We start from the raw sequence: 26200 nt of genomic DNA on the forward strand, positions 1-26200 counted from the left end.
TCCCCACCTCCAACCGAAAGCCTAAGGTGTACCATATTAATTCTCTAAAGCCCTTTTACTCCAGAGAATTAAAGGTTTGTCAGTTTAAAGCCCAGGGAGGAGACGACGCTGAGTGGCCTGAAGGTGTCTACTACGAAGGGAAAAGTGCTGGTGGCATGGAAGAGGTGAACCTCTCCATGACCCTTGGGCGTATGAAGCGACAGCATATCCAGGAGCTGTGCACTAGCTATGCGCCGACGTTCTCAGCCACCCCAGGACTGACTGAACGGGCATACCCCTCCATTGACACAGGAAATGCTCACCCAATTAAAGTCCAGCCTTACTGGGTGTCTCCTCAAGCTAAAACTGCTATAGAATGGGAGATCCAGGATATGTTACAGATGGGTGTGATCCGCCCCTCTGGCAGTGCATGGGCATCTCCAGTGGTTCTAGTTCCCAAACCAGATGGGGAGATACATTTTTGCATGGACTGCCGTAAGCTAAATGCTGTAACTCGCCCCGACAACTATCCAATGCCATGCACAGATGAACTATTAGAGAAACTGGGACGGGCCCAGTTCATCTCTACTTTGGACTTAACCAAGGGGTACTGGCAGGTACGGCTAGATGAATCCGCCAAGGAAAGGTCAGCCTTCACCACCCATGTCAGGCTGTATGAATTTAATGTGCTCCCTTTCGGCCTGTGGAATGCACCTGCCACCTTCCAAAGACTTGTAGATGGTCTCCTAGCAGGATTAGGGGAATATGCAGTTGCCTACCTTGATGATGTGGCCATATTTTCGGATTCCTGGGCAGAATATCTGGAACATCTACAAAAAGTCTTTGAGCGCATAAGGGAGGCAGGACTAACTGTTAAGGCTAAGAAGTGTCAAATAGGCCTAAACAGAGTGACTTACCTTGGACACCAAGTGGGTCAAAGAACTATCAACCCCCGACAGGCCAAAGTGGATGCTATCCAAAAGTGGCCTGTCCCAAAGTCAAAGAAACAGGTTCAATCCTTCTTAGGCTTGGCTGGTTATTACAGGGGATTTGTACCGCAATACAGCCAAATCGCCGCCCCACTGACAGACCTAACCAAAAAGAAACAGCCAAATGCCGTTCAGTGGACCGAAAAGCGTCAGAAGGCCTTTAACCAGCTTAAAGCGACACTCATGTCTGACCCTGTACTAAGGGCCCCAGACTTTGACAAACCGTTCCTAGTAATCACAGATGCGTCCAAGTGTGGTGTGGGAGCAGTTTTAATGCAGGAAAGACCGGATCAAGAATTCCACCCTGTAGTGTTCCTCAGCAAGAAGCTGTCTGAGAGGGAAAGCAACTGGTCAGTCAGTGAAAAAGAATGTTACGCCATTGTCTACGCCCTGGAAAAGCTACGCCCATATCTTTGGGGACGGCGTTTCTACCTGCAAACCGACCGTGCTGCACTACAGTGTCTTCATACCGCCATGGGAAATAACAAAAAACGTATTCAGTGGAGTTTAGCTCTCCAGGATTTTTATTTTGACATCCAACACATCTCAGGAGCTTCTAACAAAGTGGCTGATGCACTCTCCTGTGAAAGTTTCCCAGAATCAACTGGTTAAAATTCTCCTTGAGATGTGGAAAATAATGTTCGTCTTTATATACTTGGTAGTATATTTAGAGGTGTATGTGTCTCATTAACTCTGTTTTTTCCTAGAGCTCCAGGAAGAAATCCCAACCAGCGTTTCACCCTATCTGTGAAATGGGGGGTGTGTCATAAATATAAAGGGAAGGGTAAACCCCTTTAAAATCCCTCCTGGCCAGAGGAAAAACCCTTTCACCTGTAAGGAGTTAAGAAGCTAGGATAACCTCGCTGGCACCTGACCAAAATGACCAATGAGGAGACAAGATACTTTCAAAAGCTGGGGGGAGGGAGAAACAAAGCCTCTCTCTCTCTCTCTTTCTGTGTGATGCTTTTGCCGGGGACAGAACAGGGAATCGAGTCTTAGAACTTAGTAAGTAATCTAGCTAGGTATGCGTTAGATTCTGATTTCTTTAAATGGTTGCGAAAATAAGCTGTGCTGAATGGAATGGATATTCCTGTTTTTGTGTCTTTTTGTAAGTTAAGGTTTTGCCTAGAGGGATTCTCTATGTTTTGAATCTACTTACCCTGTAAGGTATTTACCATCCTGATTTTGCAGAGGTGATTCTTTTTACTTTTTCTCCTATTAAAATTCTTCTTTTAAGAAACTGAATGCTTTTTTCATTGTTCTTAAGATCCAAGGGTTTGGGTCTGTGTTCACCTATGCAAATTGGTGAGGGTTTTTATCAAACCTTCCCCAGAATGGGGGGGTAACGTTTGGGAGGATTTTTGGGGGGAAAGACGTTTCCAAACAGACTCTTTCCTAATAATAATACCGGTTAGATGTTTGGTGGTAGCAGTGAAAGTCCAAGGGCAAAAGGTAAAATAGTTTGTACCTTGGGGAAGTTTTAACCTAAGCTGGTAAAAGTAAGCTTAGGAGGTTTTCATGCAGGTCCCCACATCTGTACCCTAGAGTTCAGAGTGGGGAAGGAACCTTGACACCCCCATACACAGAGTAAGTTGCCTCTGAGATAGCCATGGCTAAGACCCTAACTTTGCGGGAAGCAAGTTGAAACCCTTCTGCCTGCAACTGACCACCTGCACGTCAGGCTGGCTTGAGAGCATATGACGAAGGAAAAGTTCAGGCCTTCCTCCCCACCTACGCCCCACTTCTCCTGGCAGCCACACAAAGTGCAGGGAGAATACAAAACCGCCACTTTTTTTTAAAAACGCGGAAGAAGACAACAGTTTAAAAGGTTCAGTTAGGAAAGCGATTGCTGATGAGGCAGACAGATACACACATACTCAGTCTGGAGTCCACAGGGTGGTCTGGCCTCTCTAAAGGAGCATCTCCAGCTCTTTGGAGCTCTGACACACACAGGACAGAAACCTCAATGAAGAGGCAGACTCCCATTAAAGATAGCCTTAAGGAAGGACATGTATCTTGCCATAATTTTCCGCCACCCAGTGGTCATCCCCTGTTCCTCCCCTGAGCCCCAAGCTGATGCATTAGCCTTGCTCTTTTATGTGCATTTGATATTGAGTTAAACTACATCAGTATTAGTCACTTTTAAAATGATTTAAGAGTGTCCACACAAGGGGGCTGCTGCACTGATTTAACTACATTGATTTAGGAAACAGAGCTAGTGAAATAGGTTTAATTTCTCTGCACATGCCAAGCCTGTAAAAGTCAGTGTCCCTGTGCCATCTGCAGCCTCAAACCCAGTGTCCTGAGACACCTTTGCCTGTGACCAAACAGCAGTTGTCTGTGACCATGGTTGCCTGTGAGTACGTCCTTGTGTGCCGTGGGAGGTGTGCTGTGATTGGTCTTGTGCAGTGTTGCCCAGACTGGGCTATGGCCATCAGCAACCCTGTGATAGACTCATGCAGGCTACATGGACAAATAGTATCTTGTAGTTTGAAAACCACAACACTATCAATAATGAATTTTGAAATCATGGCAGAAAACCAGCCCAGGTAAAACTGAGTGTTCAGTTACCCTGAGATAGGCTGGGTTTTCAAAAAGGCTTTTGACCATATTTTCAAAAGAGCTCAATTCCCACCATGCTGAGCACTTTTGAAAATCTTGGCATATATGTAAGTGGGGGAATGGTCCAGCTATTATGGGAACTTTCCTGGCTTATACTCTAGCCTGGTGATATGGGCTAGCGAAAGGATCTGAGTCCTCGCTCCCACTCCCTTTACCCAGAGGCCTGCCTGACCTCGAGGGCTCCCCTTCCACTCTCCTGTGTGGCAGAGTCCTCGTAACCCCAACAAGGCTGGGCCCAGGATTTCTGGGGGGCTTGACCCCCAATCTTGTCGTGGTCACTTAGGGCAGGGGCCAGGGTATCCCCACTCAAGGGTGCTCTCTCTCTACTGGATGCTTCCCTGACCCACTGATCATTACACACAGTTCAAAGCAAATACAATTTATTAAATAGCAGTCAATTTAAAAAAATAAGGAAAAATGAGAAAGGTTAAAGGAAAACACATCATCCCGCTCTGTGGCATAGGGACATCACAACCAGCATCTCTGGAGTGTAAGGGGATTGGACTAGAAGACCTCCTGAGGTCTCTTCCAACCTTAATATTCTATGATTCTCAGGCCCTAGCTGTGCTGCAGGGATGCTGCGGGTCAGACACTTGCTCTGGCGGTGACCACACGCCCTCAGGCTTTATGCGGCAGGACCCTTCTTCCCAGCGTTGACCCTGCTCCGTCAGGGTTACGATCCCCTTCCAAGCCTGGCCTGCAAGGCGTCTTGGCTGGGGGTGCCTCCCTGTGCTGGGCCCGCTCTGCCCAGCTGTTCACCACACCCGGCTCCGGACTGCTCCAGCCCCAGCTCCAGCTCCACTCTGCCTCAGCAGTGCTGCTGCTCTGGCCTCTCTGGCTCTGGTTGCTACAGCTTTTCTCCCAGCACAGGTCTGCTCTGTGGGCTGCTTCTGTGACTCGGCTCCCAGCACTGACCTGCTTCCTTGGCTGCCTTTCTGGCCCCTCTGACTGGCACAGCTCTTCTCCTGAGCTCAGCTTGGGCCCCTGCTTTCTCCTTAGCTCGGCCCACTCTGTCTGACCCAGGCAAATCCAGCTCACACCGAGGACAGGACCCCCCTGGCCTCCTCACTCGCTATTTAGCCTGCCTGCCCTGTCAATCAAGCTGACCAGGAGCGTTGGCCTCTCCCTATTGTTCCTGGGGACTGTCAATCTTAGGGTCCTGATTTCCCATTGACCTTTCCCCTTTCTTTTGGTACTGGGAGCTAGCTAACCAAAACACCCCCCCCCCCACTGAGTTTTAGTAAGGGGACAACAGTCCCCTTATGTATGTGTCCATCCTGCCACCTTTAACAATGCTGCACCTTTAACTATTGCTTCTCTCACTGTATCACCCATGTGACCCACCATCAGAGGACTCCTCTGCCACCTGCTTGCCCAATATCTAACAAAGCAAAGCTGCCAAATCTCTTGCTTCCTGCCTGGGCCAGGGTGAATCTGTGGAGGATAATGCAGACAGGGAAGGTGGCCTGGAGTCGGGGGCCTGGAGCCGCTAAAGAAGGACGGGATGTGGAGAGGAACTGACATGGGCCTGCAGGATGACTAGTTAGAAAAAGTCCGTTTGCTGCAGTCAAGGGGTGGAAGAGGCCCATAACTTGAAGGGGGTTGGAGGGAGGTGTTGGAGTAGGATGCCATGTGTTGGGGGTGGGTCAGTTTCATGGCAAGGAACCCAGGCTGAGGTGAGGGAACAGGACAGCAAATCAGCCCCTTTTGTCAGAAGGACAAGGACCACAAGGCTTTAAAAATGTATTCTGTACTGATTAGCTCAAGTACTTCCCAGACCAAAGTACATTAGTGCCCCGAGCCATGACTCCCACCTACGTGATGTCGTCCATCTGGCCTGGAGATCTCTTTCACCAGTTGTCTGACCTCTGACCCCAATTAATGCCAGGCAGGGCCAGGCTAAGGTCATCTGAGGCCATAGGCACAACGTGGGTCTGTTCTGCATCCTTCCTCACTTGGAGGGTGGAAGCACTGGTTCCCCTCTCCTCCCAGAGGCAGTGCAGTGGCATTGGGCTCCTTCTGCCCCAGGATTGGCAGCAGGGTCACTTCCTCTCCTTTGGCACAAAGGGGAGGCAACAGGGGTCTCCTCTCCCTTTCCAGAGAGGAAGGGGTGACAGCAGGTGCTCCCGAGTGCTTACCCCATCCGCCAGGGTGTAACTGCTGGGGTGGCGGAAAAGGCCCACTGCACTCTCTCCTCCTGCCACACACTAAGTTCCTTGCTGGGGTGGGCTTGGTGAGCCCCTGACACGGAGCAGAGGATCTAGTTGTTAACCTCCCATGGAGGGCAGTTTCCCTCTCGGAGCTAGTATTTCAGACTGTCTCCATACTGAGGCAGGCAGCTCTGACTTGTTCAGTTATAATTGTGCCACATTTTAATGCTTTCCTTTACAACTACATAGGCTGGAAATGCCCTTTTTTAAAAATGAAAGCTGAGAATCTGAAGAAATCACATGACTCCAGGACCTGGGGCCCTACTCATGAGCCTATATATGCCTTAATCTAGTCCCCCAAACATCAAATAAACCAATTAATGTTGCCCCTGGAACCCATCCCCAAACCAGACACCCATCTCACCCATGCACCCTTGCCTGGTACCTACCCCCAATGCAGCATCCCCTCGAGTGCAGGCACCATTCTCATTAGCTGCCCATGACATCTCCACCAACGTGCCAAGCATCCCCTCTTGCTTCTCCCATCTCTAGGGTGATATAGTCACTGGGTGTGTATGGAGGAACACTCCCCACACCTGCTTCTAGGGACTGTGAGGAGAGTCCAGGCTGCAGCAGGCAGAGCAGCACAGGGCAGGTGCACCACCTAAGAGAGCTCTTGCTCAAGTAGCTCTCCTTTCTCATTTGGAAGTTCTGGCCTTAATGTTTTATATGCATATAAATATTAAATATATAACCTATGCCTTTCCTGGTCCCCCCTGCTTCCAGACCCGTATGCTCCCATCTACAAAAATCTGCTCCTCTTATTTCAAAGGTGAAATGAAGAAATGGCCTATTGCCGTTTGTAAGCTGCAGTTACTGGTGAGATCCATGAGCACCCGCACAATGAACAGGATGGACATTCTGTACACTGATACAGAAGGAAGTAGTCACATTTAGCTTCCAGACACAGACAGGAAGCAATACTCCCACAGCACCAGCATCCAAACTCCTCTCAAGTAAGCACCCTTGCCAGTGAAGATCAGAACAGCCTGTTGCAAAGAGTCTAAAGGGGTCTCTCTGCTCTCCACACTGATGCTGCAAATACATGTGCGTGATCCCATGAGTGCGTATCTGAGCAAACTTTGAAGGCCACTTTCAAAGCTTTTTGAATTAACAAACACTAAAGGGAGAGAATACAGCTGAGCTGAACCCCATTTAAAAAAACCCTTCTCCCAGCTCTAGTTCTAAATGAAAGAGGGCTGCACTGCATATGCATAGCTAATGCAGGGTTGCCCTGCCTTATTCAGTGTAAAAAATATGTTTTCTTCCAGGTCATTGAACAAAATGTTAAACAGTATAGGCTACAAACCAATTATTGAAGGACCCCACTGGAAAAACTGCTTGATGACGATTCCTCATTTACGGTAACATTTTGAGAGCTATCAGTTTGTCGGTTTGTGATACACTATACCTCGGGGGAGTGCCCTGCAACTCCCATATTCATCATTTGTATATAATTGTGCTATTTCATATAAATAATGCCAGGTGAGGTATCATGGGAAAGGTTATGATCCGCTGAAAGCCATTGTTCTATCTAAATATGTATATAGTCATTAGTAGGGCTGTCGATTAATCGCAGATAACTCACACGATTAACTCAAAAACATTAATCACGATTAAAAAAATTAGTCACGATTAATCACAGTTTTAATCACACTGTTAAACAATAGAATACCAATTGAAATTTATTAAATATTTTAGGATGTTTTTCTACATTTTCAAATATATTGATTTCAGTTACAACACAGAATACAAAGTGTACAGTGCTCACTTTATAGTATGATTTTTATTACAAATATTTGCACTGTAAAAATGATAAACAAAAGAAATAGTATTTTTCAGTTCACCTCATACAAGTACTGTAGTGCAATCTCTTTATCATGAAATCGCAACTTACAAATGTAGGTTTTTTTGTTACATAACTGCACTCAAAAACAAAACAAAATGCAAAACTTTAGAGTCTACAAGTCCACTCAGTCCTACTTCTTGTTAAGCCAATCTCTAAGACAGACAAGGGAGATAATGATGCCCACTTCTTAGTTACAATGTCACCTGAAAGTGAGAACAGGCATTCACATGGGACTTTTGTAGCCGGCATTGCAAGGTATTTGCCTGCCAGATATGCTAAACATTCATATGCCCCTTCATGCTTCAGCCTCTGTTCCAGAGGACATGCCTCCATGCTCATGACACTCATTAAAAAAACAATTCATTAATTAAATTTGTGACTGGACTCCTTGGGGGAGAATTGTATGTCTCCTGCTCTGTTTTACCTACAATCTGCCATATATTTCATGTTCTCGTAATTTCGGATGGTGACCCAGAACACGTTGTTCGTTTTAAGAACACTTTTGCTCCAGATTTGACAAAACGCAAAGAAGGCACCAATGTGAGATTTCTAAAGATAGCTACAGCACAGACCCAAGGTTTAAGAATCTGAAGTGCCTTCCAAAATCTGAGAGGGAGGCGGTATGGAGCATATTTTCAGAAGTCTTAAAAGAGCAACACTCCGATGCGGAAACTACAGAACCCGAACCATCAAAAAAGAAAATCAACCTTCTGCTGGTGGCATCTGACTCAGAGGATGAAAATGAATATGCATCGGTCCATACTGCTTTGTACTGTTATCGAGCAGAACCCGTCGTCAGCATGGACGTATGTCCTCTGGAATGGTGGTTGAAACATCAAGGGACATATGAATCTTTAGCGCATCTGGCATGTAAATATCTTGCGACACCGGCTACAACAGTGCCATGCGAATGCCTGTTCTTATTTTCACGTGACATTGCGAACAAGAAGCGGGCAGCATTATCTCATGCAAATGTAAACAAACTTGTTTGTCTGAGTGATTGGCTGAACAAGAAATAGGACTGATTGGACTTGTAGGCTCTAAAGTTTTACATTGTTTTATTTTTGAATACAGTTATTTTTTCTACTTAATTCTACATTTGTAAGTTCAACTTTTATGATAAAGAGATTGCATTACAGTACTTGTATTAGGTGAATTGAAAATACTATTTCTTTTGTTTTTTACAGTGCAAATATTTGTCATCAAAAATAAATATAATGTGAGCACTGTACACTTTGTTTTCTGTGTTGTAGTTGAAATCAATGTATTTGAAAATGTAGAAAACATCCAAAATATTTAAATAAATGGTATTCTATTATAGTTGAACAGTGCGATTAATCACATGGTTAATCATGATTTTTTTTTAATTGTGTGATTAATCATGATTAATATTTTTAATTGCTTGACAGCCCTAAGATTCATTAGTGCATATGAGATTGTATTGTATGGTTGTCACTAAACTATGCTGTGAGTTGGGAATCTCCCAGATATTAGCTCCCCAAAGACAACAACAACGGAGGTAACCAATGCCTGAGTGGGAGTCAAAAAACCATCAACAGCCATTGTTTAGCAAGGAAGTTACAATTCAGTGACTCACTTGCATAAGGCCCCAACAGGCGAATTGCTCAGCCTTGTCTGGTGACTCAGTGATGCCCACTGGGGATGCCTGGACTTGTGCTCTGTAAGCACATAGAATGAGGATATTCAGTAGATGACACAGGCCTCATGGTTTGTCCTGTCTCTTCCCCCACCTTCACTGAAAGCAACAAGAATGCTGGAGCTGAGGAGACTGGTCCCCAGGCTAACAGGGAGGGCCTGCATATGAAAGACTGTAACCAACCTGCAGTTTTGAGTGGGGTGAGAAAAACTGTTTAGTCCAGATATTGCCTAGTATAATAAGGATGAGAATTTAGACTGCATGCTTATCTTTTATTTTCTTTTGGTAACTACTCTGACTTTTTGCCTATCACTTATAATCACTTAAAATCCATTTTTTGTAATCAATAAACTTATTCTAGTGTTTATCCTTACCAGTGAGCTTGACTGAAGTACTTGGTAAATCTGCTCAGACTACAAAGGCTGGTGTATGTCCACTTTCCATTGATGAAGTGGTGAACCAATTAATAAACTTGCATTGCTCAAGAAAGGGTCTTGAGCAGTGCTAGAGGGTATATTTTGGTGGTATAAGATGGGAGCTGGGGAGATTTGGCTGGTGCCTTTCTCTCTGTGATTTGTGAGTGGCTCTGGGAGCAGTCTTTCAATCTGGGTGGGTGTGGGGCACCACATGTGGTTGTCCTGAGTGGTAACAGCACTTGGAGGGGTTTGCTGCTTATCGCCAGTAAGGCATTGTGAGAGACAACCCAGATTAGTAAATTAAGGGGGCACAGCGGTCCCATGGTCCCAGGTTATGTGCCATATTAATTTAATATCATCCTAGTTTTTTAATCAAAATATGCAGTACCATGTCAAATGCCTTACAGAAGTCTAAGTACATTACTGCCTTTATGAACCAAATTTATAATCTCATAAAAAAAGATATCAGGTTAGTGTGACAGGACCAATTTTCCATAAATACAGGCTCATTTGTATTAATTACATTATCCTCCTTTAATTCTTTATTAATTGAATCCCATATCAGCTGCTCCATTATCATGTCTGGGACTGATGTCAGGTTGACAAACCTATATTACCCAGGTCATCTTGTTTACCATTTAAAAAAATTGGCATAACATTAGCTTTCTTCCAGTCTTCTGGAACTTCCCCAGTGCTCCAAGACTTATTGAAAATCAAAATTAATGGTCCAGCAAGTTCCTCAGACAACTCTTTTAAAATTCTTGGATGCAAGTTATCTGGATCTGATTATTTAAAAATGACTAAATTTAGTAGCTTTTCTTTAACATCCTCCAGAGATATGAGTTGAGAGGAAAGAGTGTTATCATCACCAAATGATGAGACTACCGTATATACTCGATCATAAGCTGGTTCATTTATAACCCGACCCCCCCAAGATGGATAAGTAAAAATGGAAAATTTTTATGACCCATTCATAAGCCAACCCTATAATTCAGGGGTCGGTAAAGTTTGGCTCCCGGGCCATCAGGATAAGCCGCTGGCGGGCTGAGATGGTTTGTTTAACTCGAGCGTCTGCAGGCACGGAGTTAAACCTAAGTAAACAAAGTGTCCCGGTGCGCCAGCTCCTTACCCTGACGGGCCGGGACAGCAACTGGTGGGGAAATTTTTTGTGGGGGAGAAGCTGGGGGTCAGGGGAGTAATCCCTGTGATCACCCCCCACATGACCCCACCCCCTAGGCCGGGACCCCCACACTCTCCCCAACCCACCTTATCTGGGGAGGGCCAGGGGAGGATGTCTCTGGCCTGGCTGGAGCTGCTCTGGCAGGCTGGGCAGTGTGGCTGCAGCCTGCTCTGGTGGGCCACACCGGGCAGCGTGGCTGCAGTATGTTGCAGTGGGCTGGGCTGGGCGGCCTGGCTGCAGCATGCTCCGGCGGGCTGAACGGCGCGGCTGCAGCCTGCCAGCCCTGGAGCTGCAGCTGCTTTGGAGGCTGGGGGGGGGAGAGCAGGCCGGAAGCGGAGGGAGTCTAGCCCCGCCTCTTCCCTTCTGGCTCTGCTGGCTGTGCTGCCTCTCCTTGCTCCCTCTGTTGCGGGGAGGGGCTGTGCCCCACCTCTCCCTCTCTATACCTGTTCATAAGCCGGCCCCCTTCTCTGATGCTTCCCTTTTTTACTAAAAAAATTTGGCTTATGTACAAGTATATATGGGATATGTTTTTCCCCAAATACAGAACAGAAATATTTATTGAACACTTCTGCCTTTTCTGTATTCTTATTGATAATTCTACCATTTCCACATCGTAATGAACCAATACCATTGCCAGGATTCCTTTTGTTCCTCATATTTTTTTAAAAGCTCCTTCTTATTGTCCTTAGCTCTGCTGGCCATAGATTTTTCATTGTGTCCGTTTGCTTCTCTTATCAATTTTCTACAATTCCTAACTTCTGATTTATATTTGTTACTATCAACTTTCCCTTTCTTCCATTTGTTATATATTATTTTCCAATTCTTTATAGCTGATTTCCCTTCTCCTCTAAACCAGGTCAGTTTTTACCCAGCATACCTTTCTTCCTCATTTTTGGGATTGTGGCTTTTAGAGCATCTGATAAGGTATTCTGAAATGATTCATAATTATCATTTACATTTTTTCTGGTTAAAATGTTCTCTCAATGCAGATTTTGTAGAAATGTCAGTATTAACTATGGTTGGGATTTTCAAAAGCACCCAACTGTCTTAGGAGCACAAGTCCTGTTGAACATCTCACCCTCTGATGTTAACTAGAGCTACAATATTGAGTCTGCCAAAGTTATCAAAAATTTCTAATGTGCACTCATGAATTTTTCTTTGAAATGTTTATATATTAACTGTATTTTAGTTTTTAGTAAACAATGCAAAGACCTGTTTCTCATGAAGAGTAGCCTTCCTGAAAAATTTCAGTTTGTGAAATTCAGTTGTTTTTGAGTTGTGTGAGTAACATGTGTGTTAAAGGTTTAATTAAAAAATAGTATTTTTTAAAATTTTTCCATATTAAAAAAAACTCTGTCTAAACTGATTTTGTTCAGACTTCCCAAAAATAATTAATCTCTGGCTGATATGAAACATGGAAAATGTCAGGCCAAAAATGCAGTTTTCAGAAGGCTATGAGCAACTCTTTGCAGGTTGTAATGAAAGTTCTGATATGATCGTCAATATAGACAGGACTACTCTTCCCACAGTAATGCACTGAAGCCTGCAGAAACAGAAAGTGTGTGCATACTGATTCATGGATGTACTTTTTGTTCTAGATAATCTGACTTGAAGAAGTCTATTTCACTTTAGCCAGTTCAAGATGGAAGCTCCACTGGTGAGTCTGGATGAGGAGTTTGAGGATCTGAGACCCTGCTATGCTGATGAGAGAGAAGAAAAAGCCCATTGTTTTTATGGCTCATCCCCTCAGCATCTGGAAGATCCCTCCCTTTCTGAGCTTGAGAACTTCTCCTCTGAAATTATCAGCTTCAAGTCCATGGAAGACTTGGTGAATGAATTTGACGAGAAGCTGAATGTCTGCTTTCGGAATTACAATGCCAAAACCGAGAACCTGGCTCCTGTAAAAAATCATCTCCAGATACAAGAGGAGGAAGAGCATCTTCAGGATGAGGAGTAAGTAGACTAGAAATTCTAATAATACATTTAACCCAAGGAGGCTTTTATTTATTTTAATGCAATGAGTCCTCATAAAGCTTGTCAAAAAAGGAAAAATAAAAACTAAGAAAAAAATTGAAATTTTGAAGAAGTTTCCATTGTGCAGGGTTTCCAATAGATCTATTTTCAGGTTTTCAAAATTTTTATTCCATTTTAAAATATTTTTTGGTCAAAAACATTATGGAAATGATTCTTGACACTTGTTTTCAGGAAACAAAAACATCTGATAACCATTTTGATAATGGTTTTGATAATTTTTTAAATAAAAACAATGGATAAAGAAGTCATGAAAATGTCTGTGAAAAATTAAAACATTTGAATAAGTGAATAGTTTTTTGCAAAATATGTTTTCTTTGGAAAAAGGCCATTTTATTGTTTTGATTTGAAAAAAATTGTAATGTCTGTACTCATAAAGAGATTACGCCAAGGCTTCTAGGTCACCTCTGAGACTAAGGCTATTTTTACACTACAGAGTTTAGTCGACTTAAGTTACATCGACGATCATAAGCTGGTTTAATTACATTGGTTGTGCACATCCACACAATGCTCCTTGCATTGGCAGATCACATCCACAGTCTCTGCTCTTGCATCGACAGTGAGAGAGTTTTATCCTGGGAAGCTATCCCACTGTGCAACTTGCCACCCTCTGCTCCTGGGAGATCTGGGAATGGATTGTGATGCATCATGGGAGTGTGCTCACCATCCCATGATGCAGTTATTTCTGTCCCATCATTCCATGGGCTTCTGACTTCGTTTCATGCCATTTTTAACAGTCCTTGTAAACTATGTGCCCACCATCTCTGTCTGAAATCATGGATCCTGAACTGCTGAGCGTTATGACCACAACGTGGCTGGTTCTGCAGTATTTCATGAGCTGCGAATCAGAAAGTGAATCAGTGGTGCCTGCCCTGCTGTGTGCCATGGAAAGAAATAATCCAGGACTGCTGCTGGCATTCATGGAGCAGCTGCGCATGGTGAATCATTGGTCCTGGGCTCAGGAAACAAGCACCGAGTGGTGGAATCTCATTGTGATGCGCGTGTGGGATGACAAGCAGTGGTTGTAGAACTTCTGGATGTGCAAATCCACCCTCCTGGACCTGTGTGCGGAGCTGGTCCCAGCGCTGCAGCACAAGGCACCAGAGTGAGAGCTGCCCTCACTGCTGAAAAGCTGGTGGCGATCGCTGTGGGGAAGCTGGCAATTCTAGACTGCTACCAGTCAGTCGCGAATCAGTTTGGTGTTGGAAAATCCACTGTGTGGGTTGCGGTGATGCAAGTCTGCAGGGCCATTAATCACTTCCTGCTACGAAGGATGGTGACTCTTGGTAATGGGCAGGAAATATTTGATGGCTTCAAGGCAATGGGATTCCCTAACTGCAGAGATAGATGGAACACAGATCCCAATTTTGGCCCCAGACCATCTTGAGACAGAGTACATCAACCAAAAGGGCTACTTCTCCATGGTCTTGCAGGCGCTAGTGGATCACCAAGGCCATTTCACTGACATCAGTGTAGGGTGGTCAGGGAAGGTGCAGATGCATGCATCTTTAGGAACACTGGACTGTATAGAAAACTGCATGCTGGGACTTTGTTTCCAGACCAGAAGATTCTGATGGGGGATGTGAAAATGCCCATAGTGATCCTGGGAGACCCTGCCTAGCCCTTGCTCGCATGGCTCATGAAGCCTTACACCGGGAACTTGGACAGCAGCAAGGAGCACTTCAGCTACAGGCTCAGCAGGTGCTAAATGACCACTGAATATATCTTTGGCATATTAAAAGGTTGCTGGCACTGCCTTTTTGGCAGGTTAGACCTCAACAAGGAAAATATTTCCACAGTCATTGCAGCCTGCTGTACAAGGCATAATATTTGTGAAGTGAAGGGGGGAAAGTTTTCCCCAGGGTGGAGTGCTGGGATTGATTGGCTGGCCACTGATTTTGAGCAGCCAGATACCAGGACAATTAGAGGGGCACAACAGGATGCTATTCAAATCAGGGAGGCTTTGAAGGAGCATTTTGACAATGATCCCTAGCAACGTGTCTTTATGTGAGGTATTCAGCCAGGCAATGTTTACTTGCCGCCCTGTGTGACCCCTATAATGTTTGATTCCTGAGCGTTAATTGTAGTGAGCAAATATTCCTTCCAATAGCCACTGTGTTTGAATGTTAGCACCAATTAGTGTGCATATGATACAAATAAAGAGTAAATTTGTATCAAAGAATAAAGTTTAATAACAGGACAAAAACAAAATATTCATCAAATAGGGAACATGGAAATGAGGAATAGTCTCTTGGTTATGGCTCTCATAGCTGAGTGTAATTCCAGCTTTCTGAAACCAGTCCCTATGGGTTGAGTGCAAGGCTACTGAGAGGGACTGGGAACATGCACGAAATGTGGTGCGGGACTTTGGGGAGAGCATGGAATGGAGTTCGGTGGGGTACTGAACTACAGGGGGACTCATGCATGGCTGTGCTCTGACTGCAGCATAATGAGGAACTTGAGCATCTGTGTCTGGTCCTCCAGTAGCTTAATCATCCACTCTTGCCCCTCTCTCCTTTCCAGGCTGTCCAGCCTGATATTTTCATTAATTGTCTCCCTCAGTGCTATTGTTTCACTATCTGCTGTAGCTGTTGACTGCAGCACTTCACCAAACATATCCTCCTTACTCTTCCTGGTTTGCCATCTCATCTGATGGATGTACTCTGCTGCTATGGAGAAGTGGGGTCCTCAAGGGCACATCTTCAGAAGCCAAAGAAACAATGAATTGACACACTGTTGTGAGTGCGCTCACAGCCGTGAATCACAAAAGTTACACACACATCTTTGTCACTGTTCCTTGGGTAGCATATAGCTTGGCGTGAGTCCAAAATACGGTGAGTTTGGTTGGGTGGGGGGTGGAAAGGGGGGAATGGGCAAGAAGGAACAAAGGGCCTGGGTGGTCTGAGAAGGGGGTTCCTACAAGCTCCTAGTGGAAATATTGTGAATATTGGTACCCTTTTCCATAGGTGGGGTGATCAAACCCGATATCTCACTACTGAGGGTAACCCAGGGTGCAAGGGTGCATCTCTTGCAAGTGTGTGTCTTCAGACTGTGTCTGTATACTGCTCGCCTGTGTGCGGCTTTGGTCCCCGCAGAAATAATTGCCGGTTGGGTGCAGCAAAATTTCCTGCAGTGGGGGCAGAAACAAGCTAGCTCTGCTAAGGAACCTTTGGCTGAGGATTGCAGAATATCTGCAGGAAAATTTCCTAGAGATCTCTTTGGAGGATTCCTGGGCTATCCCAGTATACATTAACAAACTTTTCTGCCAGGCTCCCACTGCGTAGCTACATAAACTCTGTTGTTAATTTCATTCCCTTATCCCTTCTCTACCATATAACAACGTACATGAGAGCTCAATCTCCTCTCACCATGAAGTATCAAAGTGAAATGCATGCTTACCTACACTCGCATCCCCTGCTTCAGGGCTGGATTACCCACTAGGCAGACTAAGCACGTGAGATTATTTTTTTTTAAATGTGATATTTGATATTTCAAAAAAAGCATCGAAATAGTCATCATGGGAAAAATCAGAACTTCGTTGGACTTCCTTGCACTCCACTCCATACTCTTCCCCTGTTTTTCTGTTCTCTTTTTATTACTTATCCCCACCTAAACCAGGGGGGCATCTGTCAAGGTTCCTACCCCACTCTGAACTCTAGGGTACAGATGTGGGGACCTGCATGAAAAACCTCCTAAGCTTATCTTTACCAGCTTAGGTCAAAACTTCTCCAAGGTACAAAATATTCCACCCTTTGTCCTTGGATTGGCCGCTACCACCACCAAACTAATACTGGTTACTGGGGAAGAGCTGTTTGGACACATCTTTCACCCCAAAATACTTCCCAAAACCTTGCACCCCACTTCCTGGACAAGGTTTGGTAAAAAGCCTCACCAATTTGCCTAGGTGACTACAGACACAGACCCTTGGATCTTAAGAACAATGAACAATCCTCCCAACACTTGCACCCCCCCTTTCCAGGGAAATGTTGGATAAAAAGCCTCACCAATTTGCATAGGTGACCACAGACCCAAACCTTTGGATCTGAGAACAATGAAAAAGCATTCAGTTTTCTTACAAGAAGACTTTTAATAAAAATAGAAGTAAATAGAAATAAAGAAATCCCCCCTGTAAAATCAGGATGGTAGATACCTTACAGGGTAATTAGATTCAAAACATAGAGAACCCCTCTAGGCAAAACCTTAAGTTACAAAAAAGATACACAGACAGAAATAGTTATTCTATTCAGCACAGTTCTTTTCTCAGCCATTTAAAGAAATCATAATCTAACACGTACCTAGCTAGATTACTTACTAAAAGTTCTAAGACTCCATTCCTGGTCTATCCCCGGCAAAGACAGAATATAGACAGACACACAGACCCTTTGTTTCTCTCCCTCCTCCCAGCTTTTGAAAGTATCTTGTCTCCTCATTGGTCATTTTGGTCAGGTGCCAGCGAGGTTACCTTTAGCTCCTTTACAGGTGAGAGGAGCTTTCCCCTGGCCAGGAGGGATTTCAAAGGGGTTTACCCTTCCCTTTATATTTATGACAGCGTCCTACTAACGTAGATCGAAATAATGCGAGGGAATCAGATCCTGTCATGTATTGCAATAAATTTATGTTTTATTATTGATATATTCTTCTGGGTTATACGTACTTGATTCATTTTTTTCCTTTCTTATGTATATATTTTATATATATACATAAAAATAGTGTTCATTGTGTAATTTGTTTTTTTTTTAAGTTCAGATAACTGAGATAAGGGGCAGGATGAAACATAACCAACTGAGTGGAGCACAGAAACGTAAACTGGTGGAAGAAAAGAAACAAAAAACTAGTGAAATTTTCCAAAATCTTCCAAAGCTGACATCATTTTTCAAAGCGAATCCATCAGAAGCAACATCTTTTCTCAGTAGCACAGACATCGTTCCAAAAACTGGAGGTGTTTCAGAGACTGACCCTTCTTCTGTTGGTGAAACAAACACCATTCCAGAACATGTGGCTGTGTCAGAGACTGTAACTGATCATCCTACACCTGGTGGTAAAACAGACGTTGTAGAAGGTGTGGATGTGTCAGAGACTGAACCTGCTCATGCTGTAAATAGTAGGAGAAAAGATCCTGGTATGTGGGTTGATTTCAGTACCGATGATGTAGCTTACTGGATAGATTGTGGACCAAATGACTGTCAACACCACACTGGGCCATTTGAGAAATCACGTTGGACTTTTACCAATGGCAAACAAACAAGATATTGTTCACAAAAAATATTTTTCTGCATGAAAGCGAATGGTGAGAAATACACCTGAGAATGGCTACTGTGTTCACCATCAACAGGGTCTATGTACTGTTTTGTTTGCAAACTTTTTGCATATAAACCTTCAACATCCCGGTTTGCTGCAGATGGATTTAGTGACTGTCGGAATACTATTTTAATTGAACAACATGAAAATAGCACTAATCACAGAGATTCAATGTTGACATATTTAAATTGAAGACAGGGCTTTGGATTGACACAAAAATTGGAAGAACAAATTAAAGGGGAGCGTGAATACTGGCAACATGTCTTGCAGCGTATTATAGCTGTTATGCAAACATTAGCTGAACGTGGTCTGCCTTTCCAGGGATCAAATGACACATTTGGATCATTGCAGAATGGAAATTTCTTGGGATTGTTGGAGCTTGTGGTTCAGTTTGACCCATTTTTAGCTGGCCATATCTCAAAATATGGGAATGCTGGCAAAGGTAACCCATCATACTTATCCAAGACAATACGTGATGAACTCATTGGTCTAATGAGTGACAAAGTTCGTTCAGCTATTGTGGATGAAAGAAGTACTGCTGGGTACGTCAATTTACCTGTCGCCTCTACACCTGATCTTTCACCTATTGATCAGTTGAGTATTGTACTAAGTTATGTGTCTCCCACAGATGGAAAACCAGTTGAACAATTTATAACATTCCTCAATTTGAAAAGCCACACTGGTGAAAAAATGGCAAATCAAGTACTGCAGTATCTGTGCCAAGTCTGCAAAATAGATTTCTCAAAGTGCAGAGGTCAATCTTATGACGACGCTGTCAACATGTCAGGGCATTATCAAGGGATGCAAAAGAAGCTTTTAGAACAGAACAAATATGCCATAGTCATAGCATGTGCTGCACACTCTCTCAGTCTTGTTGGCCGCGGTGCTGTGGATTGTTGTCTGGTGGCAGTAAGTTTTTTCTCAACAGTCCAGTTACTTTATACATTTTTCTCTGCCTCAACACACCAATGGGCAGTTCTTAAAACATATTTGGGCAATGATCGTGTGTTGAAATCTCTTTCTAATACTCGCTGGGAGGCACATGCAGTGGCAACAAGTGCAATTCTGGAGTCCTACTCAAAGATTGTGGATGCATTAGAAAGTATAGCTGAAGACCAACCACAAAAGGGAGAAACTTACGAGAGGCAGAAAACATTGCAAACAAGATGCAAGAACTAGCGTTTGTATTCATGTTGACCATGTGGAATGACATTTTACAACACTTTTACCACACAAGTCAAGCTCTCCAAGAAAAAGAATTGGATTTGAAAACATGTGCAGAACTCTGTCAATCATTAGCAGACCACTTACACACTTTGAGGAATGATTTCAAAAGATTTGAAGACATATCAAAAGATATCTTGCCTGATACTAACTACAAAGAAGCCCAGTCCCGCAAGCGAATCAGGAAAAAACAAGCAAATGACAGCAGTGCACCAGAAACAGCATTGAATCCCAGAGGCAAATTTTGCGTATCTACTTACTACACTATAATTGATAGACTTGAAGCTCATATGAAGAGGAGAGGTGACATGTACAAAGAAGTATCAAGTAGATTTTCTTTTCTAAACGATGTGGACTTATCTGATGAACAATATTCACAAGGTTGGCAAAAGCTAGTTGACTCATAACCTGTTGACTTGAACATGAATCTCTGTGGAGAAGTACGGCAGTTCCACTGTTATATGCTTGCAAAGTTTAATGAAACAGGAAAAATGAAATTCAGTCACATTGATCTTCATGACACAATACTGAAAGGCGGAATACAATGTGTATTTCCAAATGTAGAGATCGCACTACGTATTTTTCTAACATTGATGATTACTAACTGCTCCATAGAATGCTCTTTTTCTCAGCTGAAAGGAATAAAAAACCCTCAGAGAACAACAATGTGTCAGGACAGACTTGATTCACTTTCCCTATTGTGTATGGAAGTGGACAGGCTTTGTTGAGTCAGCTTTGATGAACTTATCCAGAATTTTGCAATCAGATTTTGCAATCAGAAAATCTAGAAAGAAGCTATTTTAATTTCAGCATACATGTAAGTTTTGTGTCATTTCGAAAAATAAAATTTTATTTTACGGTATAGTATTGTTTTTATTTTGAATTACGTATGGGGGGGGCACCATAATCTTTTCAGTGCTTAGGGCTTCTAAAGGTCTTAATCTGGCCCTGCCCTGCTTCATGTGCACTGGTGCCAGAGTGCTGGGACTGACTAGATCCCTCCAGAGTCAAAAAAAGGTCCTAACTCGCCACATCACCGCATGCTATTTTCATGTGTTCCACATCCTCCTCCAACTCCACTTCCTTGTCTACCACTTTGTCCTTGGGGTTGACTCTGTTGGCTGCTTCCTTCTGTCCCCCCAAAGTATCCACAGGGCTCTAGGTGATGGAGGTGGAGTTGCAGCTAAGAGGGCATGCAGTTCCTTGTAGAAATGGTGTGTCTTTGGCGCTGCACCAGAGCGATGGTTGGCCTTCCTTGCTTTGTGGTATGCCTGCCTCAGCTCCTTGATGTTTGCATGACACTGCTGTGTGTCCCTTTTGTGACCCCTCTCCTGCAAGCCACTAGAAATCAGCCTGGAGGCATCAAAATTCCTATGGCTGAATTGAAGCTGTGACTGCAGAGCCTCCTCTCCCCACAGACCCAGCAGATCCAACAGCTCCGGTGTATTCCATGCAGCTGGGAAGATGCGGTGTGAACTGTCCATGCCGAGCAAACAGGAGGAGAAATTTCAAAAATTACCTGGTCTTTAAAAGGAGGAGGGGCACATACCTGTGTACCTTCAGGGCAGCAGAGTTCAAACTGAGATCAAAGAGGTCATGATGGGCATTGTGGGACACCTGTAGGCCAATTAGGGCGACATAAGCAAGTACAGTGTCTACACTGACACTGGGTCGCTCTAAATATGTTGCAAAAAGTTCTATGCCACTTGTCAAGGTGGTTTTATTATGCTGGGGTAGAAGGGGAATTATATCAGTAGGGGGAGCATTTCAGTGTGTGCACCTCCACTCTTTTGTTGACGAAAGCTGACTTTTGTCAACAAAACTGTGTTGTGTAGACAAGGCTAAGGCTTAGTCTACACTACAGCGTTAGGTCGACGTGAGGCAGCTTATGTTGACCTAACTATGTCAGTATACACACTACAGCCTTGCCATGGACACCAACAGCGGATTGAATTACTGCAGTGGTTGGAGGTCAACCTAGATTAAGTTGATCTAATTTTGTAATATAGGCAAACCCTTAGCTCTGTTTAGAGTTGGGGCACATGATACCATGACTCTGCTCCATTCTTATGACTAGGGATTTATAATGTGAGATACACATTTTTCAGTGGTGGCCATCGCATCAGGCAGAGTGACGTATAGACAGGCTTCCGTATTCTGTCCTTCAGAAACACAATGCTTTGGGTTTATTCATGTAGGGTCCCCCAACAGTGTTTCCCACTAATTTGATGGAATAGATCATTGAGAGGGTGGGAGGGCAGAAAGCCTGTGAAGTAAATGATATTTAAAAAATAAATTAAAATTTGGGCTTGTCAATTTTAATCTTGTCTCTTCAATTCTAAGGAGGTTTTCGTGTGTGGGGGGGGGGGAGGTATTTCTACGACCTGGAAATGGAGATCAAACAAATTTACTTGCATAAAGAATGATCCATAGAGTCCTGCACTTAGGATGGAAGAATCCCATGCACTGCTACAGACTAGGGACCGAATGGCTAGGCAGCAGTTCTTCAGGAAAGGACCTAGGGGTTACAGTGGACGAGAAGCTGGAAATGAGTCAACAGTGTGCCCTTGTTGCCAAGAAGGCTAACGGCATTTTGGGTTGTATAAGTAGGAGCGTATCCAGCAGATCGAGGGACATGATCATTGCCCTATATTCGGCATTGGTGAGGCCTCATCTGGAGTACTGTGTCCAGTTTTGAATCATAGAATCATAGAATATCAGGGTTGGAAGGGACCTCAGGAGGTCATCTAGTCCAACTCCCTGCTCAAAGCAGGACCAATCCCCAATCAAATCATCCCAGCCAGGGCTTTGTCAAGCCTGACCTTAAAAATATCTAAGGAAGGAGATTCCACCACCTCCCTAGGTAACGCATTCCAGTGTTTCATCACCCTCCTAGTGAAAAAGTTTTTCCTAATATCCAACCTAAACCTCCTCCACTGCAACTTGAGACCATTACTCCTTGTTCTGTCACCAGCTACCACTGAGAAAAGTCTAGATCCATCCTCTTTGGAACCCCCTTTCAGGTAGTTGAAAGCAGCTATCAAATCCCCCCTCATTCTTCTCTTCCTCAGACTAAACAATCCCAGTTCCCTCAGCCTCTCCTCAGAAGTCATGTGTTCCAGACCCCTAATCATTTTTGTTGCCCTTCGCTGGACTCTCTCCAATTTATCCACATCCTTCTTGTAGTGTGGGGCCCAAAACTGGACACAGTACTCCAGATGAGGCCTCACCAATGTCGAATAGAGGGGAACGATCACGTCTCTTGATCTGCTGGCAGTGTCCCTATGTATACATCCCAAAATGCCATTGGCCTTGGCAACAAGGGCACACTGTTGACTCATATCCAGCTTCTCGTCCACTGTAACCCCTAGGTCCTTTTCTGCAGAACTGCTGCCTAGCCATTCGGTCCCTAGTCTGTAGCGGTGCATGGGATTCTTCCATCGTAAGTGCAGGACTCTATGGATCATTCTTTATGCAAGTAAATTTGTTCCATCTCCATTTCCTGATTTCACTCCTGCATGCCCAAGCAATATTTTTATACTCTTCCCTGGTCATTTGTCCAATCTTCCACTTCTTGTAAGCTTCTTTTTTGTGTTCAAGATCAGCAAGGATTTCACTGTTAATCCAAGCTGGTCGCCTACCATATTTACTATTCTTTCTACACATCGGGATGGTTTGTCCCTGTAACCTCAATAAGGATTCTTTAAAATACGGCCAGCTCTCCTGGACTCCTTTCCCCCTAATGTTATTCTCCCAGGGGATCCTGCCCATCAGTTCCCGGAGGGAGTCAAAGTCTGCTTTTCTGAAGTCCAGGATCTGTATTCTGCTGCTCTCCTTTCTTCCCTGTGTCAGGATCCTGAACTCGACCATCTCATGGTCACTGCCTCCCAGGTTCCCATCCACTTTAGCTTCCCCTACTAATTCTTCCCAGTTTGTGAGCAGCAGGTCAAGAAGAGTTCTGCCCCTAGTTGGTTCCTCTAGCACTTGCACCAGAAAATTGTCCCCTACCCTGCCAATCAGCCAATCGCTCAGACAAACAAGTTTGTTTACATTTGCAGGAGATAATGCTGCCTGCTTCTCGTTTACAATATCACCTGAAAGAGAGAACAGGTGCTTTCATGGCACTGTTGTAGCCAGCGTCGCAAGATATTTACATGCCAGATGCACTAAAGATTCATGTGTCCCTTGATGTTTCAACCACCATTCCAGAGGACATGCGCCCATGCTGATGACAGGTTCTGCTCGATAACAATCCAAAGCGGTGTGCACCGATGTTCATTTTCATCCTCTGAGTCAGATGCCACCAGCAGAACGCTGATTTTCTTTTTTGGTAGTTTGGATTCTGTAGTTTCCACATCGGAGTGTTGCTCATTTAAGGCTTCTGAAAGCATGCTCCACACTTCAGATTCTTAAAGCTTGGGTCGAGTGCTGTAGCTATCTTTAGAAATTTCACATTGGTATCTTCTTTGCATTTTGTTAAAGTTGCAGTGTTCTTAAAATGAACAACATGTGCTGGGTCATCACCCAAGACTGCTATAACATGAAATACAGGGCAGAATGCAGATAAAACAGAGCTGGAGACATACAATTCTCCCCCAAGGAGTTCAGTCACAAATTTAATTAACGCATTATTTTTTTAATGAGCGTCATCCACATGGAAGCATGTCCGCATGATAGCTAAAGCATGAAGAGGCATATGAATCTTTAGTGCATCTGGCATGTAAATATCTTGCAACGTCAGTTACTACAGTGCCGTGCCTGTTCTCACTTTCCGGTGACGTAAATAAGAAGTGTGCAGCATCATCTCCCATTAATGTAAACAAACTTGTTTCTCTTAGTGATTGGCTGAACAAGAAGTAGGACTGAGTGGACTTGTAGGCTGTAAAGTTTTACATTATTTTGTTTTTTGACTGCAGTTATGTAACAAAAAACCCTACATTTGTAATTTGCAAATTTCATGATAAAGAGATTGCACTACAGTACTTGTATGAGGTGAATTGAAAAATACTATCTTTTGTTTATCATTTTTACAGTGCAAATATTTGTCATAAAAATAATATAAATTGAGCACTGTACACTTTGTATTCTGTGTTGTAATTGAAATAGATATATTTGAAACTGTAGAAAAACATCCAAAATATTTAATAAATTTCAATTGGTATTCTGTTGTTGAACCATGTGGTTAATTGCGATTAATTTTTTAAATCATGTCAAGGTTCCATCCCCAGTCTGAACTCTAGGGTACAGATGTGGGGATCTACATGAAAGACCCCCTAAGCTTATTCTTACCAGCTTAGGTTAAAAACTTCCTCAAGATACAAACTTTGCCTTGTCCTTGAACCCTATGCTGCCACCACCAAGCGTGTTAAACAAAGAACAGGGAAAGAGCCCACTTGGAGACGTCTTCCCCCCCAAATATCCCCCCAAGCCCAACACCCCCTTTCCTGGGGAAGGCTTGATTAAAAATCCTCACCAATTTGCATAGGTGAACACAGACCCAAACCCTTGGATCTTAAGAACAATGAAAAAGCAATCAGGATCTTAAAAGAAGAATTTCAATTGAAGAAAAAGTAAAAGAATCACTTCTGTAAAATCAGAATGGTAAATACCTTACAAGGTAATCAGATTCAAAACACAGAGAATCCCTCTAGGCAAAACCTTAAGTTACAAAAAGACACAAAAACAGGAATATACATTCCATTCAGCACAGCTTATTTACTAGCCATTAAACAAAAGGAAATCTAACACATTTCTAGCTAGATTGCTTACTAACTTTTTAGGAGTTCTGAAGAGCATTCCTGATCTGTTCCCAGCAAAAGCATCACCCAGACAGACAGACCCTTTGTTCCCCCCCGTCCAGCTTTGAAAGTATCTTGTCTCCTCATTGGTCATTTTGGGTCAGCTGCCAGCGAGGTTATCTTAGCTTCTTAACCCTTTACAGGTGAAAGGGTTTTTCTCTGGCCAGGAGGGATTTTATAATTCTGTATACAGAAAGGTGGTTACCCTTCCCTTTATATTTATGACAAATCATGATTAATTTTTTTGAGTTAATCACGTGAGTTAACTGTGATTAATTGACATCCCTAATTTTAAGTGATTATAAGTAGCAGGCATAGAGAATAAAGTTGGTTACATAAGAAGTAAAAATAAATTTGCTGTCTAAATTCTACAGCCTAAGGAAGATTTGAATTAGTCTCTCACCCTAATAGATGTTGCAGGCAGCTCACAGTTCTCAATACACAGGCTGGGTTCCCTTTCCAGCCTGGGATCAAACTCCGCAGTTCAAAGTCTGTGTCTTCCAGATTATCTCCAGGTGTTGAGATGGGGAAGGAGAGAAGCCAAGTGATTATGTCACTGTCCCTCTTTTATACTTTCTTCCAGCTGCTAGAAAGATCCTTCTTGTGACGTGGGGTCAGGCAGTCCTCATTGTGTATGTGCTGTTTTTGAGCAGCCTCTGGGAGAGTGGATTCTTCTTGATGGGCCATCAGTGCCTGTCTGGACAGTGATAGTTGCTCCTTTGTTGTTACGGAAAGGCCAGTTGTGGGTGTTACCAGCCTCACAACATATTTCAGTAACACATTTAGCGATACTTCATAACTTTCCATACAAGGATAGTACAAAAAATTCAACAGGATATTAATGTTCAACAAATCAAGGCTTCTAAAATGATTCCTCACAAGGCATACTTTGTACAAAAAACATCACAGTCATATCACAGTGGTGAATGTGGGGGTTCCAGGGTGCT

At 43.6% G+C, this 26200-nt stretch overlaps 1 protein-coding gene across 7 annotated transcripts in view; it reads left to right on the forward strand.

Moving 5' to 3' along the window:
- The window catches only part of FEZ1 (fasciculation and elongation protein zeta 1), a 209382-nt gene that overhangs the window by 9214 nt on the left and 173968 nt on the right, over positions 1 to 26200 (forward strand). For 6 of the 7 annotated variants that reach the window (XM_037882494.2, XM_037882495.2, XM_037882496.2 and 3 more), the window contains exon 2: positions 12501 to 12855. In XM_037882494.2, coding sequence (XP_037738422.1) covers positions 12545 to 12855 — 311 coding nt within the window. In that variant the 5' untranslated portion in view covers positions 12501 to 12544. Of the gene's footprint in view, positions 1 to 7071; positions 7165 to 12500; positions 12856 to 26200 lie in introns of all 7 variants that reach the window. The other variant, XM_043534126.1, reaches the window with a different exon arrangement.

The sequence above is a fragment of the Chelonia mydas genome, chromosome 22 (assembly GCF_015237465.2).
Source record: "Chelonia mydas isolate rCheMyd1 chromosome 22, rCheMyd1.pri.v2, whole genome shotgun sequence".
NCBI lineage: Eukaryota > Metazoa > Chordata > Testudines > Cheloniidae > Chelonia > Chelonia mydas.